We start from the raw sequence: 17,719 nt of genomic DNA, 5'->3' as shown, positions 1-17,719 counted from the left end.
AGCAAAGCAGCTAATTGTTCTAATAGGGACTAGCTAGTTGTCATCGTAGAGAGGCCAGCTGGCCTCATGGCAAGCAGCTGGCTCTTGGAGAAGGTAGTTGTCCTCACGTAGACGTTAGCTGTCCTCACAGAGCAGCTAGCTCTTCACACGGACAAGCTAGCAGTCCACACAGTGCACTTTAGTGCCGGCATGGAGCAGCTAGCTCTCCTTTGAGAAGCTTGTTGTCCTTGCAGAGAAGCTAACTGTCCTCATGAGGAGCAGCCGGCCGCCGCCGCGACCCTAGTCCTGTTTACCGTCGCGGGGCCTCTACTGTTTGCGATATTGATCCAATTGCTGCTCAATGTTTACTTTGGCGTGCGCGGGTCGGGAACTCCACCACGTGATGCAGAATCACGCGGCATCGCCTTCGGATGAAGCGGCAAGTTGCGATCAACGGCAGCGGCGCGGCTGTTAGCATCCTATCACACCTATCACGATTAAATTAACTTGATACCAAAACAAATCAAACGGCAAATAAGGATAGGCTCGTCTGCATTCTGGGGGGACAGTCGGTCTAATCAGTGTTTGACTAAAACAGGTCCTTCAGTGTTAACTAGTAACCCGTCTGGTTACCTGCTGGAAAACAAACAGCTGCGCTTCGCCCAAAGTCCACACACACACACACACACACACACACACACACACACACACAAGTTGGAACCGTTTTATTTCATGAGGAGGCCGGAGGTCACATGACCAGGCCTCGTCGTGACCCTCCTATCGTTCTTCTTCCCAGTTCGGGAAAAACGCCGCCCTTATGGTATGATATGGTTTCCAACAAACATACTTCAGGCGATACTTTGAGCAAGTTTCGGTGTCATGATCCCTTCACGTGATCTTGCGGGTTATCGACTCCTTCAGAGTACCATTTTACCTCAAAGTATTTGACCTTTTCTTATCAATAAATATTCTTTAATGACAATTTCTGGTTCAGCAATAGTTGTGTGTAAGTGACCCGCGGCGTGAACGTGGGGAACTTCAACCGTGAAAGCCGTGTTATGGCGGTGTGTTTGTTACCGTCACGACCAGGTGGCGCCACCTGTGACGTTTCTGAAGCGCAGTTGTGTGCGTGAGTGTGTGAATTGCACACACACAAACACACACACACGCAGTAGAGTTTGCGTGGATGCCTCCACAAACGGCAGGCATCAGGACAAAACCCCCATCAGGTCCTCGTCGTCGTTGTCGGCGCCACCCTCCGTGGGGCTGTCGCACGCCGTCATGAGCCCCAGCCCCAGCTCCGCCAGCTCCTCGCAGCTCATGTCGGTGGTCACCATGATCTTGGTCTCCAGGCGGTTACAGAGGGTCCGGTAGGAGGGCAGGGGGTATCCCAGCTCCCGCAGGTACTCGTAGCCCTTGGTACCGACGGCGCAGCGGATCTTCCTGGCCTTCAGGATGGTCTCCGGTGACCAGACGGCGCGGCGGGAACGCTTGGTCAGGGACAGGGCGCGGATCTGGTCCTCGTACAGGAAGTTCTGGAGGCCCCTCTCGATCCGGTCCAGCCGATACAGGCGCTTCTTCATCTCCTCTGCCTGCAAGACACGGCCGAGGGAATAGTCGACACGGAGCCGTTGCGAAACGTGACGGCGAAAACTCCATCCCCGAAGTCCGACCCCACCTCTTTCTGCAGCCGCGCCGTGTGCTGCATCTCCCTCTCCAGCTGCTTGCGGAGGAGCTGGCACTGCGAGCAAGGCTGCTGCTCATCCGCCGCCGCCCCCTCCGCCTCCTCCCCCTCCAGGCCCAGCAGCGGGGTGCGGCGGGCGTAGCCGTGGTCGCCGAAGTTCAGCTCCTTCTCCGCTGCGAGCGCGACATCACATTAATCATTATTATTTTTTATATGTCAGTCATAATGCGTGTCGTAAGCTGATGCTGGAGGTGAATTATTTAAAGGTCTCGGTTTACCGGGTTCGGGTTTCAGGGGCAGCAGGATGAAGGGGGCGGTGACGGCCGGGTAAGGGGGGTCCCCGACGCTGAAGAGGGTGGGGATGGCGTTGGGCTTCAGCTTCTTCCCCCCGGCCGGGGACCTGGCGATCTCCTCGAACTGGCTCTGCTCGAAATGATCCTGGAAGGAGAATTTGGGCCATGTCAGACTAGATGTTCCAAAGTTAGGGGGTTATTTCCAGCACACACACACACACACACAAACATCATGCAGGATCACCCCTTTTTCATTGAAAATCTTAAAAAGTTTCCCCTTCAATCTGAAGAATCTAATTTTCATGTAGTTTTCTGCATGTGTTGGGTGGATTCCTCCAGCTCCACCTGAGCTCCACGGCTCGTCAGGTGTTTCTCCAGGTGTGTTTACTCACCTGGCAGAGCCTGGAGTGCGGGGTGGGTTCGAAGTCTCGGCGGCAGTTCACCACCCATTTCTTCTTCCGTACTGGGTCTTTGGGGAACCGGAACAGCTGCTTTCCGATCGTGGTGGAGTTGGAGCAGTTGGGAGCGGAGCAGCCACCCATGTCACACACACACACACACACACACACACTCTGTCACACGCACACGTCCAGCGAGTGTTGACAGGATTAGCTTGGCTGACGGTCGAGCTCACTCTTGTTTTTTTAAAACATCGCGTTTTAGCAGGATAAAAGACAGAAAAAAATGTGTCCTCCCGCCGGATGTGAGTCGTACCCACAGCGGAGCGATGTCCCGAAAAGGCGTTATGTTGAATTTCACGCGTTTTGTTCAAAATATCCCATCCGAATGAAGTCCATCTGACTTTGTTTGAGCCAAAATGGCGGCCCTCCCTGCCACAGTTTTGTGTAATGACGTAATGTTTACGTGTGGCCGGCGTAAACGCCTGCTCGAAAATACTCCCGGGGAATGTGGTCGCCAAACTGTGATATTGAGGCTGTAAATGATCGCCATGATTTAAAACATACTCTAGAAGTTATATATCGCAATTTAATTAAATTAAGGGAGAGGTGACATTTTTTCCATGACTAGCTTTTTAATTCGGTGGCCACCTATTTCACGTCTCAGGACCCCGCGGAGCACGTTGAACTGTTTACAGCGGAACCCCACTAGCAGCTAGCTACCGGCAGCCAAAGCAGCTTTTACACCAACCAAAAGAAATAGCGTAAACCTCATTTATTCAGAATTTACTCATTACATAGTCACACGGATCCTTCTGATAAAAAGTTGTTTGTTTGGACTCCCGTGTCTAGCCGACGTGCACCCGCCGGCTGGAAAGACGAGCCGGCGGTGTTTCCCCCCCCGGAGGTCCGGCCATGGCGGCTCCTCTCGTGGTTCCAGTCGTCGACGTCCAGAATGATAATTTTAAAGAGCTTTGGCCTGCAATGGTGGTGGCCATCAAGACCTCCTCCTTCATCGCACTCGACACGGTGAGTGTGTGCTAACTTGCTAACGCCGAAACTGACCGAGCCTCATTTGCCGCCACATCTAAATCGATTTCAGAAAAGCATGTTGTACTGTTCCAGTACAGCGTGAGCGTTATACATGTAGAACTACAAACTGGAACGTGCTAGAGTAGGCTAACAATAAAAAAAACCCAACCAAAGTGTAAAAACGACGTTTTTAAATGGTTCGCATGTGTGAATGGGAGAGTGAATGGTTGGACGCCGCCATAAGTGAGCCCTGTGATTGACAGGTGAGCCGGTCCCGATTAAGCTCCGCCTCCCGCCCCAAACAACAGTTGTGATTGGCTCCAGCCTCGTCTGCGTCACTGAGTGCGGAAACGCGTGCAGACAGTGGATGAGTGATGAATGAATTAACGCCCATAAACAAATATTATGTTCTGGAAAATGATATATGTACACAATTTCTCACCACATGGTTCAATAATAAGGAATAATAGATATTTATTGCATTGCAACAAATCTCTTATTTCATAAGGAATGGTTTGAGAAGGGTATATGGTCAATAATTGACTTGATGGATGACAATGGTAGTCTTTTAGACTATGAACAGTTCTGCACCAAATACAGCTTTAACCCTCCCATATTAGAGTTCATAAAGTTATGCAATGCACTACCCCCACAATTTGTATTCCTGTCCAAAAATATAATGTACACCAAACCATACAACCACAGTTACCCCTACTATCACTCCAGGGAATCTCAATTCTGGATAGAAAATGAAGCAACTCCTTTATCAGGAAATTTATTACAGAAAACTTGTTCCCCGGACGTCAAAACAAAAATAATATTTCAAATGAATTTGATAAGGAATCGATTGCCACGCTGCGAACTATGTATCTGACTCTACCCATACCCCCCAAGGCAAAAGAGACCCACTTCAAAATGATGAATGACATCTATCCATCTAAGGAATTATTGAGGGTACGTTTTAATATAGAAGATAATATTTGTACCTTTTGTGAAGACAACATTGAAACCACTGACCATATATTTTTCTCATGCGAAAAAGTACAGGGCTTTTGGGTGAAACTCAAAAATGGGTTCATGACAATTTTCCATCGTCACCAGTTTCCCTCTCAAGAGATGACACAACATTTGGTTTACTTTTATGAACTATGTGTCAATGTTATTTTAGGCCTGGCCAAGTTCTTCATTCACAAAAACAGAATGCAAAAGTGTTCCCCCAATTTTACGTTCTTTACAAAGAATTTTGAATTATATAAAAAATCCCTAAAACTTATGGAAAAATCCAAAAACCAATAAATATACAGTTTGATGTCTGTGATTTCTTGTGAACCACTGAGTTAAATAGATGTTGTATTCCCCTTGCAAGTTTTTTTTTTCAAATTTATTTATTTATTTTTATTCTATTTATCTATCTATTTATTTAATTATTTTCTTGTACTTTCTTTTTTTGTCTAGCATTAAACATTTCTCACAAACCTTTAACACTGTTAAACTTCTGATTACATACAGAACCAATGTCCTTATGTTCTTTGCTCCCTCGTCACCGGTTGATTCATTGACATTCGATTCTACCTTGCTATGTTCATTTTTACACATGTATATTTGTTTATACTATTTATGTTCACTTAAAAAAAAAAAAAAAGAATTAATTAATGCACAAAATATACGTTAATTTAATAAAAAGTCTGACGGGCTCTGGAAAAAAAACAAGAAAACAGATATTCGCTGTCACTGGATTGTAATATTATCATTTATTTATTTCATTATTATTTTTTTCCAATTTAATATAAGATATGCTTTATTGATCCCCATATGGGAAATTATTTTGTCACAGCAGTGCAGCAGTGACAATAAAAATAAATATGAGTATAAATGTAAATAAGAGAGAATTAAAATATAGCAAAAGGATGTATTTGGCAGGCTGATATCACATATGCATCTGTGAATAAATATATATGTGCGTTTCTAATTCTGAATGACACCTCTTTGGACCAGAGCGCCTATTTTGCCATTACTTCTTTAAATGTGTGATTTCACCTCGCTGTTTCAGGAGCTGAGTGGCCTCGGAAACAGGAAATCCCTTCTGGCCGAGTGAGTGACAGCTTCTGTCTCTTCGTAAATATTCCGAGGCAGATGATTCCCACCCCCGTCCCCTCTAAGCCTGCCGGCACTGTCTTGCAGGTCCATAGAGGACCGGTACAAGGCCATCTGCCACGCCGCCCGCTCCCGCTCCGTCCTCTCCCTGGGGATCGCCTGCTACAAGAAGCTGGAAGACAAGGTGGCGTGGAGAAACAGGGCAAAGCCAGACCATAATAGATACTCTGGAGTATTTGACAAATGTATTCCTAGATTTATGAGAACCCGTGTTTGAAGACGTTGATGCTTCATTATGAGATTCGGTGGAAAAGACAACAATCAGGCCATCGCGCTACAGCTTCTTTTTAAATACATCGAAATTGTTGTGCCAGAGTTTCAAGCAAAAACATAACAATAATAGATAATAGTAGGAAGGAGGGAGAATAAGAAATACAATAAAATATAAATTGTCAAGGTTAAGGCTATCAGTGTTTTAAGGTCTTAAGTACAAAGATTTGAAGATTCCCTGCGGCTGAGGGAAGAGGAATACTAAATTGTTACTAAAGCAAGAAGAAGTAAATAGAAAAATAGAAGTAGAGAATTTAGGAAAAAGAGATACTAAGGTGAGGAGAAACTCTGGCAGGCAGACAGCGCCGGAAGAATATCCATGTATACATGTCAGATATAGTAACAATTACTTTATAATAAAACATTATAGTTACTTTTAATCGCAGCATGACTGCAAAGGAATCCTGACTCGGTGTTTATTTTGTTTATGAATATCCAGAATCGCTTCTTGCGCGATCGATCGATCGAATCTGTGGAATACACCGTGACAAAATATAGACCGCTGTCCACACTGTCTCCCTCCGCAGGCTCCGGACTCGTACCTGGTCCAGGTTTTCAACCTGACCCTGCTGTGCTCCGAGGAGTACGTGATCGAGCCCCAGTCGGTCCACTTCCTGGTGCAGCACGGCTTCGACTTCAACAAGCAGTACGCCCGGGGGATCCCCTACTGCAAGGGCAACGGCAAGGTACGCGCACGTGGATGAGAGCGTGATGGGGGTGAACGCGGCCAAACCAAGCGCAGCATAAGCGGTACGGATGATGAAGAAACAACGACAAACCGTCGGAAGCGCATGGAGGAGTTTGATATCGACCGGAACAAAAGGGAACAAAATGACACACCTCTGAGAATCAAAGGTTAAAGGTCGCGGCCTCTCTTCTCCCCCCCCCCCCCCCCTGCAGGGAGGAGCGGACAACTGTGGCGTCCACATCCGGACGCTCTTCACCGAGCTGCTGCGCGCCAGGAAGCCCCTCGTGCTCCACAACGGCCTCATCGACATCGCCTTCCTGTACCAGGTGAAAGCCTCGTCCCGGAGCCGACCCGCGCTCGGTTTTCCCCTCTCCTCTCCGTGACGGCGTCTCCTCCGTCTCCTCCCTTCCACCGCAGAGCTTCTACGCCTTCCTGCCCGAGCGCCTGGCAACGTTCACCGCCGACCTGTGCGACATGTTCCCCGCCGGGATCTACGACACCAAGTACGTCACGGAGTTCGACCTCAGGCTCACCGCCTCCTACTTGGAGTACGCCTACAAGAAGTGGTGGGTAGCGCGTTCTCATACGGCGACACACACACACACACACACAGCAGAGGTAGCCCCTCATCTGTGCAACATTTCATTTCATAACAGTACACGACAATTTTTCCTTTATCATACTATTGTGCACTCCTTATCTCACTTGTTACTAAGACACAGTTTTATCACTTGTTTACTAAGACACTTTATAGTTTCACTGAGACACTTTATAGTTTATAGTTTATTTTATTTCTAATTCTGCCTTTTCTTTTTATTATTTATTACTGTTATATTTTCTGTAACTCTGGCATAACAATTTCCTTCGGGATTAATAAAGTTGTTCTTATCTTCTTATCTTATCTTATCTTATCTTATCTTATCCGGCTCTTGCCGTCTCCTGCCGCTCCCAGCAAGCTGGACAACAGTCGCGGGCTGAGCGCCGGCGATGGCGGGGCCCACGTGCACGTGGACTTCTGCACGTACGCCGGCAAGATGTCCGACTACGTGGACTACAGAGAGTGTCCTGATGTGGCCTCCTCCGAGACCCAGGCCGAGGTCTGCCAGCGCTTCTCCGTGAGTGCAGCCGTCTGACTTTCTGTCCATCTGTTTCCTTCCATTCATTCTCACCTTCCTTTTTTCGCTCATCAACCCGGAGTAAACCGTGTCGTGTTCATTTGAAAGAAACCGGGAAAAATAAGAATAAGAACGACTTTATTTATCAAGACGTTTCTTTTTAAAAATTCAGTAATCATTAAAACATAATTATCATCATTATTATTACTCTTAGTTGTCTCATCATCATCTGTCTTGTCTCTATGTATATTTATATTCATATTTATTTTACTTTTTTTTTTCATTTTTTGACATTATAACTTATGCTGCTGAGACAAAGGAATTTCCCCTATGGGGATCAATCAAATCTTAATATCTTCATCACTATTGTAACACTGATATTATATTATTAAGAATTAGAATAAGAACAACTTTATTTATCCTGAAGGAAATTGTTGTGCCAGAGTTTCAAGTAAAACATAACAATAATAAATAATAGTGGGAAGGAGGGAGAGTAAGAAACGCAAATAAAACCATAAAGTGTCAAAATCAAGGCTGTAAAGTGTTTTAAGGTCTTAAAAAGTACAAAGATTTGAATATTACATTACATTACATTACATTTGGCAGACGCTTTTATCCAAAGCGACTTACAATAGAGGACATAGGGACTGCAAATACACTTGCAAATACACAATGCACAGGAAATATACAGAACAGTAAGCTTGGGTTAGTGAAGGCTTTTTTTTTTTTTTTTTTTTTGGACAGAGACACACAAACCTACACACACACACACTGCATAGCCTAACTTGCTGCCAACCTGATCTGGAATATTCCCTTCCGTTGAAGGAAGAGGAATTACAAAGTCTGAACGCCTCAGGTAGGAAAGACCTCCTGTGGCGTTCAGTGGAGCTGTTCAATCTCAATTGAACTAAAAAAAATTCTGGGACAAAACAAAAAAAAATCCTTCAAAATCCAATAATCCCCGTCCCCGTCTTCTCCACGCAGGCGTTCGGCTGGTGCCCGAATGGCCCGCACTGCCCGCAGTCCCACGACACCGACCTCATCATCCTGCAAGACGAGAAGGGCCAGAGGAAAAAGAGGAAGAGGCCGCGTGGGAAGAAGAAGAAAGCCGGGGAGGCGGCGGGGGAAGCGGAGGGAGACGCGTACGTCTGCGACGGCGCCCCGGAGAGCAAAAAATCTCATCTGGAAGCGGAGCGGGAGGCCGCGGCGGGCGACCCGCAGGGCACGGCGGCCCAAGAAGACGGGGAAGGAGACATGGACGGGGGAGGCGGCGTAAAGGCGGAGGAGGAGGGGAGCGAGGCCCGCCACGTCAAAACAAACTCTGCGCCGAGCGGCGAGGCAACGGATGGGACCGGGAGGAGCGAGGAGCCGGAGCACGCCGACCTCCGGGTTAAGACTGAGAAGAATCTGGATGCCGGCACGCACCGCGCCGGGTTCGACGCCTTCATGACCGGCTACATCTTCGCCTTCTCCTGCACCGCCATCAAGAAGGAGGACGCCGACGCCGCCACGGCAGGGGAGCAGGAGGAGTGGCTCCCGGGCTCCGTCAACAAGATCTACCTCAGCGGCAAAGCGGCGCCGCTCAACATTGTCAAAAGCACCTTCGCCAAGTCGTCCAAAGCCCACGTGCAGAAGATGCTGATGGTTTGGGGGAGGCGCCAGTAGCTCGGCCCCACCCTATCTTGTTCCCACAAGATAATTATCACGCATGTGTGCTTTTTTTTACCATCTTTTCAGGAAAGTCGCTTGTTTGTTATGGATGTCTTTTTTCCAATGTCACCTGCAGGAATTAAAGTCCTACTTCTCAACATAAGATTTCACCCTGACGTCCATCTGGAGTTCTTGTTGTTTCGCTCACAGGTTCAGTTTTTACCATCCATCAGCTCACCGAACCCTCCAGTGGTCATATCCAGGACAAAAAAATCAAGTTTTGATTCATTTGAATTATGGGGAAAAATATATCCAGTCTCACTAGAAATAAAGCATACTTTTCTTTTTAGACATTTCCACAGTCGATTATCATTTTCTTAAAAGTCAGTGAAATGTTTAGTGAAATAAGAATAAGAACAACTATATTTATCCCGAAGGAAATTGTTGTGCTAGAGTTACAAGAAAAACATAACAATAATAAGTAATAGTAGAAAATTGTGTAAACAGTAAAAAAAACGGGAAAATAAGAAATGCAAATAAACTATAAAGTGTCTTAAGTAAAAGTAACAAGTGAAGACTATAAAGTGTCTTAAGGTCTCAAGAAAGATAAGGAGTGCACAAGTGTGAAGCAGTAAGGCTGAAGTGGCCAGATTTATTTAGACAGTCCGTTCTGTAAAAGATGAAATAAATTTTCATTTAGCTGTGTGAGAGAATTTTAGCCATAGGTCTCAGAGAACGTCATTTTTTAAAACAGAAATGAAACATTTGCGTCAATGGTAACATTATCATCTCAAGTGATCTGCCTTGTCATGTTTTTCCTTGAGATAAGCTGTTACTTCCAAATACTCTTAGTTTTTAAATCCATTTCTATGGCAAATGTATTTGAACTCAAGAACTCTAGAAACTGAATCTATCGATTTACATATTAATTAAAATCAAACCCAAAAAAAATCAGGTTAAGCTGTGTATTACAGTCTAACCTGAACTCGGAATTTATTACTTTCTAATTATAATTGTGCACTTTATGACATTACATACCTGATTTCATTTTTACAAATCGAGTGGTGCAGTAGCACCTCCCGGCCACTAGGGGGCGCCGACCGCCTCATTCAACCTAGCGGTTTTATCGCACGAAGAAGAAAGCCATATAAAGCAGAAGTGACCTGTCCGTTGTGTGCGTCTTACACGCAGGAAGCGCTCTATTCTTCTGCCAGCGACTCGTTTATGTCATTTTACAATTATTCAACCGTAATTTAGGAAGTGTTGTCTGGGTTGTCTGTTTCGTTTTGTTATAGCTTTCTAGAGAAATGGCGGAGGATGAAATGGACTACAACATCGTCTTTCCAGATGCGGAGACGCAGGGTGAGCATCATTTTCATTGTACTGTACTTGACTCCGTTAGCCTAGCTACCAGGCTAACGTACAATGAATCGGCACTAAATCGGCGACCGCTCGTCTTTAGCCTAGCTTAGTATAACATAGCCGACGTTCGCTTCCACTGATTTTAATAAGTTAAATAACGTGTGTCGCTTTCAGGGCTCCATTGGCGTGGGACAAAGGAGCCGGTGGTGATCCTGCTGGGCTGGGCGGGATGCAAGGACAAGCACCTCTCCAAGTACAGCTCCATCTACAACCAACAGGTCCGCGCCGGAAGTCACCAACATCCGGGGAAGCGCTACTTCCTCCTCTTCTCTAAAGACCCGGATGTGTCAACACTAGTTTGTCCACACTATTAAAAATAGCCAGTTAGAATGAATTTGATGACTATTAAAATAAGTCAGGTGCTGTGGGGATTTCACATGAACAGCATGCATCAAAACTGTGTTTTCATTATTTACAGCTGATTATTGATTGTATAAATCAATGGATCAAGTTAAAGAAATCTGTCTCTCTGGGCTGGATAAGGTGCGTTACAGAGGACAAATGAGCAACATTTCTTTAATGCCATAGCAAAATCATAATATTCTTGGAATCAGAAGGCATAATATGACCCGTCCAATTCCCTTGAATTCCCAAGTGAACAAGGCAGGTCTTCAAATGTCTTGCAAATGGACCTTTCACGACACGTTGTCTTCCAGGAAACCTAATGATCAACTAATTTTTTTTTTTTGATCAAGATGGGACATAAAAACCAGCAGAAAATATTTTGCCTGTCATAGGATAGAACTTAATTGATCCCCTGGGAGACTCCCAGAGGGGTCTCTGTGTTAAAAAAATATTTTGATATTTATTGAAAATCTCCTGAATGTTTTGCTGCCTCTCATTCCTGCCTTGTTTTTTTTTTCCAGGGCTGCGTCACCATCCGCTACACGGCACCACTGAAGACCGTCTTCATCTCGGAGTCGTTCGGCTACAAGCAGCTGCGAAACACCGCCCGCAAACTGCTGGAGACGCTCTATGACTACGAGGTGGAGAACAACCCCATCTTCTTCCACGTCTTTAGCAACGGCGGCTTCATGCTATACCGCTACATGGTGGAGCTCCTGGACAACGACCAGCAGTTCAGCCAGCTGTTAGTGGTGGGCGCGGTGGTGGACAGTGCCCCCGGCAGCGGGAACGTCCTCGGCGCCCTGCGTGCCCTCAGAGCCACCCTCAACCCTAAAATAAGTCCTGTTCTAAGGTACGTCCTCCTGGCGCTTTTCGCCGTGACTGTCTTCCTCCTGCGGATCGTGCTTTACCCCTTGACTAAATTCATCCATAAGAACCACTACGACGCGGTGAGGGAGCAGCCGCCCGTCTGGCCACACGCCTTCCTCTACTCCTCTGCCGACCGCGTGATCCGGCACAGGGACGTCCAGCTCTTCATCAACGCCCTGAAGCTGAAAAAAGTCCCTGTGAACTGGCACGACTTCCTTTCCTCTGCCCACGTCAGCATCTTGAGGGATTTCCCGGAGGAGTACACCCGCCAATGTCTGGAATTCCTCTCCGCCTGCATGGTGGACACAGACGGCTCGGATTCCGTTAAGAGACATCGGATTCACAACCAATGACACTTTGGTGCCCAGATTTTTTTTTTTTTTTCTTTCCCGCTTCTCAAACATTAACATGTGGAGATGGCGGCATTTTCCATCCCTCCTCGTGCCCAGAGTGGCACCTCCTGTCCACGTCTGGAAAGTCAACCATCCCACACCCTGGCTCTCGGCAGCCCGGGACTGAAAGGGCGAGTCCGGTGTTTTTACGGACCAGGGCTGTGGCTGATCATTGGTGATAGGAGGACTGGAATGGGCGACGCTAAGTGAGAACATTGTAATCCACACACCGGAAGAAGCTGATCAGAATGAAAACTGGGAAGTGATTGCAAATTAGCAATAGATTTTTAGTCGTAACTTAATAGATAAACAACGAAAGTGGCTGAACCTCTGGTAAGAAATATCTATAACTAGTCCTCAAGAACCCCAATCCATATCAGTCATTGCCTGGTTTTGGTCCAGGATTGATCGGCAGCTCTTGTGAAAGGACTGCTGCTGTAGAGTAACTTCCTGTTTCTTTTCCTTTATTTTGAGGGAGGGGGGTTTTAGCCGTTGCGAAACACCACGCTGTCGTTTTCCAGCTGGGTGAGAACAAAAACTGCTCAGAAAGAGGGAAATCACTTCTCAGGTGTGGTTCCACCGACCCCTGACCCTGTGAAGTATTTTACTGAAAACAGACCCATCACATCCCAAACTCAGCGGGGACAGAAAACTGGAAATCAGTCAGAACATCACTGGAAAAATACAATCTCAAATTGATCAAATTTGATTGTGCAAATATGACATTTTTGTTCAATTTAGAGCAAAAATTACAAATAAAAAAAAAAAAAATCAGGAAAAGTCCGCACTTCTGAAACTAAAGTCTTACACTGGACTATCGCTGTTCAGAGGAGTGACGTTGGGAGTGGAGTGTGACGAAGTGAAGCGTCACCTGGAATCTGTTTGCCTTTTGACATTTGAAATGTTCTCCCCGGCAACGCCCCCTCCTTCAGGATTCCCATTTTATTTGAAGCGCTGATTAAACTGAATGTACGTGTGTGTGTGTGCGTGTGTGTGTTGTCTGTCTTTTCTAATGACGTGCCTTCAATAAATCCCGAAGCCCAGTGAGTCTCCGTCACTTATTTCGCCATGTTTTTTTACCCAGCCGGTCTGCCTCTCTTATTTGATCCAAATAATCTGGATTAAGGTGTACTTTATTGATCCCCATAGGGGGAAATTCTTTAAGTATTATTATTATAGATCAAAGCTTGTCTGCAATACGATCAGTTTTTCTGAGGTAAATTTACATAAATATATAAAACAAAACACAATCTGGAGAATATCACAAAGCTGTTTCCAAGAATATTCCAAAAATATTCCCTGGTTAATGTTAATGTAGGAAATAAGGGTTTGAAGGGATGCTAATAATGGCAGTAGCGTTAACAGTTACATGCTAATAGCTGAAATTATATAATAATAGCTTTAAATAAATCGAATAACATGGGAATGATATTTCTGCTTATTTGTCCCCACAGTGCTGCTCCACCCTTTTCTTTCTTTTCCTCTTTTATTTCCTTCCCCCTTTTTTTTTTTCTAAATTTCCACACTTCCTTCTCAAGGGAAGCTTGCAGTTTCACTTCCTAAGTGAGACACGCGAGGAAATTTTGAGTCTAAAAGTCAGAAAATATGGGAAGTTATTGTTTTTGTAATTTAGAAAAACATCAGAAAAAAACATCCCTGTATTTTTTTTTCCAGAGTGCCTTACAGAGAAAAAAAACTACATTCCCCAGTGACATTTGTAGTTTTCCATCCAATTGTATGTCATGTCGTCATCAGCTGGCGGTCACGTGGTTCCCCAGACGCCGCCTGCAGTTCCACCATGTGTCCAGCAGGGGGCAGCATTGCACCACACTGTGCAGCTCGCTTTTCGGGCGGATCCGAAGATTCGTGATTGCAAACCTTTGGCAGGATGAAGGTGAGAAAAACCGCGGGATGGAAGAAAGTAGAGAAGAACAAGAGGAGGACAGAAACATTTATCAGGTCGGTTTGTAGTTTCTAATGCATACTTGTAGTTCTAAACCTGAATGTCGGAGTCGTCGGACAAGAGAGCGAGTTTTAATTGCGCCTGCAGGGCTTGGGGGTGGGGTGGGGGTGGGGGGGTGAGGTCATGACCCTCACACACACACACACACACACACACACACACACACACACCTCTAGAAGAAAATGACCCCGAGGAGTTAATGAAGTCTCACAAGTTGATGAAGGGGTAAATTGCAGTATTGGGAGGCATGTGCGTATGCATGTGTGTGTGTGTGCATGCATGTGCATGTGGGTGTGTGTGTGCATGCATGCATGTTTGTGTGTGTGCAAGATTGGAGATATCCTTGTTTTTTTTTGTTTTTTTTTGACGCAATAGGGCTGACACACCAGAGATGAGAAGGCCGGGAGGGATTTCAGAAAAATGCATTCGCCTCCTCCTCCTCCTCCTCTTCTTCTTCTTCTTCTTCCTCTTTCTCTTCTTCTTCCTCTTCTTTTTCTTCCTCCTCCCGTTCTTCTCCTTCCTCCCGTCGGTTTTCATGACAAAGAAAGCAAAGTTGTCAGAGCCCCTCCAGCCCCTCCTCTCGTCTGGGTTTGAATGTCACTCCTGGATGTTTGTGTCGTGGAACATGTTGACATTTGCGGTGCGACCCGGCGAACCGGCCTTCTAGATCGTCGGCTCAGGTTCCCTATTTTTTTTCAAAAAAATCTGACACACACACACACACACACACAAACACATAGACACATGCTATCAAATAGCATCTTATGGCAAATCTCTGTCTCCTCCTATTTATTTTTTTATCGTGTTTTTGTCTTCAAAGTCTGACATTTTGATTTTTTGTGATTTTCATGTGGATCACACACACACACATACACACACACACACACACATGCGCGTGCATATTCTGCACAAGCTCCCTGCTGTCTAACAAAGTGCAGGCGGTGCTCATAGATTGATGGATGATAGACGGAGGCCGATCAATAGATATGAAATCAATCCTTTGCAAAAGAACGATTTATTTTGAAAATCCTGCATTGTGAAGTAATAACAGCTAAAAGGATAATAATAGATATTCCCCCCCCTCAAAAAAAATAAAAAACTAACTATAATAGTTCTGATCAGCATCAGTTATTGGAAAACGTATTGATCCTTGACTGGCGCGCCTTCAGATGTGTGTGTTCCGGGTCCATCAGCCTTTTCACCAGAACCTGCTTCTGTGTCTCCACCGCAGCCTCGTTTCTTAATCTTGAGTGTGTGTCCTTATCTCTCCCACACACACACACACACACACACACACACACACACACACACACTCGAGGGCCAGGTGTGTCACGCTGTCTTTTCCCCGGCTCGGCGGGACCGGCCGTGTGATCAAGTCGAGCGGAGGGAGCCGGCGAGGAGTCACTCCAGCCGACCTCTCTTCCCCTAATGAGCAAAGCGTCCCGCGGAAGCCCGAGCGCCGAGACAGCATGGGAGGTCACACACACACACACACACTCACACACACACACACACACACACACACACACCTTTCAATGGGTTGAAATCCCAGAGAATGGGGACCAAAGTCTCGGCCGCCTTTGAGCAACTTTAAAAGGTCTCCTGGTGTTTAGGATTGAAGAATGAGGGGGAAATTGATGTGTGTGTGTGTGTGTGTGTGTGTGTGTGTGATGGGGGGGCGTCGGTGTGCTGGACCAGGCAGGGAGGTATCATCAAAATCCCCCCCCGGTCTATCTCAGACCCTCAGCCCGCTACTTAAGACCAAAAGAGGCGAGGAAGGCGATGGAACGTCAGATAAAGGGGAGAAGAAAAAAAAGACGGAGGGAGAGGAAGATGGAGTGTGTATATGTGTGTGTGTGTGTGTGTGTGTGTGTGTGTGTGGAAACCCCCTCTGTCTCTCTCAGCCTATTCAAAGCATGCATGTGTGTGTGTGTGTGTGTGTTTCCTCACAGATGTCCTTGAACAGAACCCCCTCGGCTCTGCGGATCCCCGCTGCCACCGGAGAACATTTGACAAGCAGCAGGCTCTTGTTAGAGCGCTGTCAAATTAAAGGTGTGTGTGTGTGTGTGTGTGTGTGTGTGTGTGTGTGTGCAGGGCTGAGCAGGAGTAGGTGTGTGTATGCATGTGTGCATGTTTCACAGGCTCTATCCAGAGCCCTGTCAAATTAAAACTACCAAACAAACTGTGTATGTCACACCGACAGGACGAGTCATGTGTGTGTGTGTGTGTGTGTGTGTGTGTGTGTGTGTGTGTGTGTGTGTGATGGCAGCCGTGGGTCGAGGGCGGCTTTGTCTGCGTCTGTTTGTCGGAGTGTGTGTGTGTGTTTACATGCACTTGCCTTTACTAATCATTCAATTGTTGGGAATCTCTTTCTCCGTCTACACACACACACACACACACACACACACACACTTTCATGCAAACACTATCCTGAAGAGTCACATCCATGTTAACAGCATTTGTGTTTTTTATTGTCAGGTCAAAAACCCAGCAGTTTTCTTTTCTTCTTCTTTGTGTTGCTCTGAAAGCGGAGGGGAACCTGAAGGATCTCCGCGGGTTCGGCGTCCTCCGACCTCCGCCTTGAGACGCGCACGTGTGTGTGTGTGTGTGTGTGTGTGTGTGTGAATGTTATAACTGAAGAAGTCAAAAGAAACGGGGTGGGAAAATCCCGCCATGTTCTCCTCCGAGTCGCACCCTCCAGCTCTCCTGTGTGCAGGAAGTAGCGGATGCTAATAGTTAGCGCCGCGAGCTAACAGCTCCACGCCGATATAAACGTCCGATCGGAAGGGTTAGCGTTAGCCGTCAGAGTCGCAGCGGCTAACGCTACTTCCCCGCCAAACATTATGATTTATGTAGTGGCCGGCGGACTAATATCTCCGCAAGTTTTTTCTTTCTTTCTTCTTCTTCTTCTATCCGGCGGCGGCCGAAGACGATTCATCTTGAAGAGTGATGAGGGGAAGTTGCTCTCCATGCAAAACACATTAAAACTAAATGAGGAGTCTATTACTCAAATCTGGCCGATAATCCGTTAGCTAAAGACCTCTGGCCGCTAACTAAGCAGATTAAGATATGTCACTGCCACCGACACACACTCTGTCTCCCTGCGTGTCACACACACACACACACCTGCTGAGCGTGTAGCATCGGCATGTGATTGCATGACTTTTTGTAACGCGTTGTGTTGCTAACACACACACTAACACACACACTTTCCGCCCCCCCCACTCCTCTACATGCAGTGTCTCCTTGCCAGCGCACTTCATAGAATTAATTCTCCCCTCTCCGCCCACTCTTTTGTCCTGTGTGAATATGTGTGTGTGTTATGTGTGTGTGTGTGTGTGTGTGTGTGCGTGGAAAGCACAAGGGACTCGTGAAGAGGCCGTGTTTATATGAGCGCGGACAATTTATCACGCCTTGATTAACATACAAGATCTTCTCCCTCCGCGCGTCGGTCATGTGGCGGT

The 17,719-nt window shown here is 46.3% G+C and overlaps 3 protein-coding genes across 4 annotated transcripts; 2 read left to right on the top strand and 1 right to left on the bottom strand.

Annotated features, from left to right (window-relative positions):
- Window positions 1–689: 689 nt before the first annotated feature.
- Window positions 690–2,974, bottom strand: LOC147219328 (uncharacterized). Its single transcript, XM_086172561.1, has 4 exons — window positions 2,349–2,974; window positions 1,942–2,101; window positions 1,658–1,836; window positions 690–1,571 (listed from the first exon to the last, which is right to left on the bottom strand). The coding sequence occupies exons 1-4, from the start codon at window positions 2,496–2,498 to the stop codon at window positions 1,188–1,190; spliced, it is 873 nt and encodes a 290-aa protein (XP_086028687.1). The 5' UTR covers window positions 2,499–2,974; the 3' UTR covers window positions 690–1,187.
- Window positions 2,975–2,985: 11 nt separating this feature from the next.
- toe1 (target of EGR1, exonuclease) lies at window positions 2,986–9,426 on the top strand. 2 transcript variants are annotated; one of them, XM_086172559.1, is made up of 9 exons: window positions 2,986–3,118; window positions 3,207–3,383; window positions 5,437–5,477; window positions 5,568–5,664; window positions 6,338–6,496; window positions 6,711–6,824; window positions 6,916–7,064; window positions 7,451–7,613; window positions 8,598–9,426. In XM_086172559.1, the coding sequence occupies exons 2-9, from the start codon at window positions 3,270–3,272 to the stop codon at window positions 9,276–9,278; spliced, it is 1,518 nt and encodes a 505-aa protein (XP_086028685.1). In that variant the 5' UTR covers window positions 2,986–3,118; window positions 3,207–3,269; the 3' UTR covers window positions 9,279–9,426. The 2 variants fall into 2 exon arrangements, with proteins under 2 accessions (XP_086028685.1, XP_086028684.1); XM_086172558.1 differs by having other exon boundaries at window positions 2,986–3,383.
- Window positions 9,427–10,394: 968 nt separating this feature from the next.
- Window positions 10,395–13,329, top strand: tmem53 (transmembrane protein 53). The gene is made up of 3 exons (XM_086172710.1): window positions 10,395–10,625; window positions 10,800–10,903; window positions 11,552–13,329. The coding sequence occupies exons 1-3, from the start codon at window positions 10,571–10,573 to the stop codon at window positions 12,251–12,253; spliced, it is 861 nt and encodes a 286-aa protein (XP_086028836.1). The 5' UTR covers window positions 10,395–10,570; the 3' UTR covers window positions 12,254–13,329.
- The last annotated feature ends 4,390 nt before the right edge of the window (window positions 13,330–17,719 follow it).

This window comes from Fistularia commersonii, chromosome 25 (genome assembly GCF_037954325.1).
Source record: "Fistularia commersonii isolate RoL2024-O1a breed Wild chromosome 25, RoL_Fcom_v1.0, whole genome shotgun sequence".
Classification (NCBI taxonomy): Eukaryota; Metazoa; Chordata; class Actinopteri; order Syngnathiformes; family Fistulariidae; genus Fistularia; species Fistularia commersonii.
Note: the sequence above shows the minus strand (reverse complement) of the source record. Positions and strands in the feature narration are given on the sequence as shown.

What these genes read in the sequence shown, in the direction of transcription:
- LOC147219328 (XM_086172561.1), bottom strand. Translation starts at nt 2,498, where the DNA reads ATGGGTGGCTGCTCCGCTCCCAACTGCTCCAACTCCACCACGATCGGA. An exon ending in GCCCCTGAAACCCGAACCCG is followed by an intron (nt 1,837 to 1,941) that starts GTAAACCGAGAC and finishes TCGCGCTCGCAG; the next exon opens with CGGAGAAGGAGCTGAACTTC. An exon ending in CGGCGCGGCTGCAGAAAGAG is followed by an intron (nt 1,572 to 1,657) that starts GTGGGGTCGGAC and finishes CGTGTCTTGCAG; the next exon opens with GCAGAGGAGATGAAGAAGCG.
- toe1 (XM_086172559.1), top strand. Translation starts at nt 3,270, where the DNA reads ATGGCGGCTCCTCTCGTGGTTCCAGTCGTCGACGTCCAGAATGATAAT. An exon ending in AGGAAATCCCTTCTGGCCGA is followed by an intron (nt 5,478 to 5,567) that starts GTGAGTGACAGC and finishes ACTGTCTTGCAG; the next exon opens with GTCCATAGAGGACCGGTACA. An exon ending in ACATCGCCTTCCTGTACCAG is followed by an intron (nt 6,825 to 6,915) that starts GTGAAAGCCTCG and finishes CTTCCACCGCAG; the next exon opens with AGCTTCTACGCCTTCCTGCC.
- tmem53 (XM_086172710.1), top strand. Translation starts at nt 10,571, where the DNA reads ATGGCGGAGGATGAAATGGACTACAACATCGTCTTTCCAGATGCGGAG. An exon ending in TCCAGATGCGGAGACGCAGG is followed by an intron (nt 10,626 to 10,799) that starts GTGAGCATCATT and finishes TGTCGCTTTCAG; the next exon opens with GGCTCCATTGGCGTGGGACA. An exon ending in GCTCCATCTACAACCAACAG is followed by an intron (nt 10,904 to 11,551) that starts GTCCGCGCCGGA and finishes TTTTTTTTCCAG; the next exon opens with GGCTGCGTCACCATCCGCTA.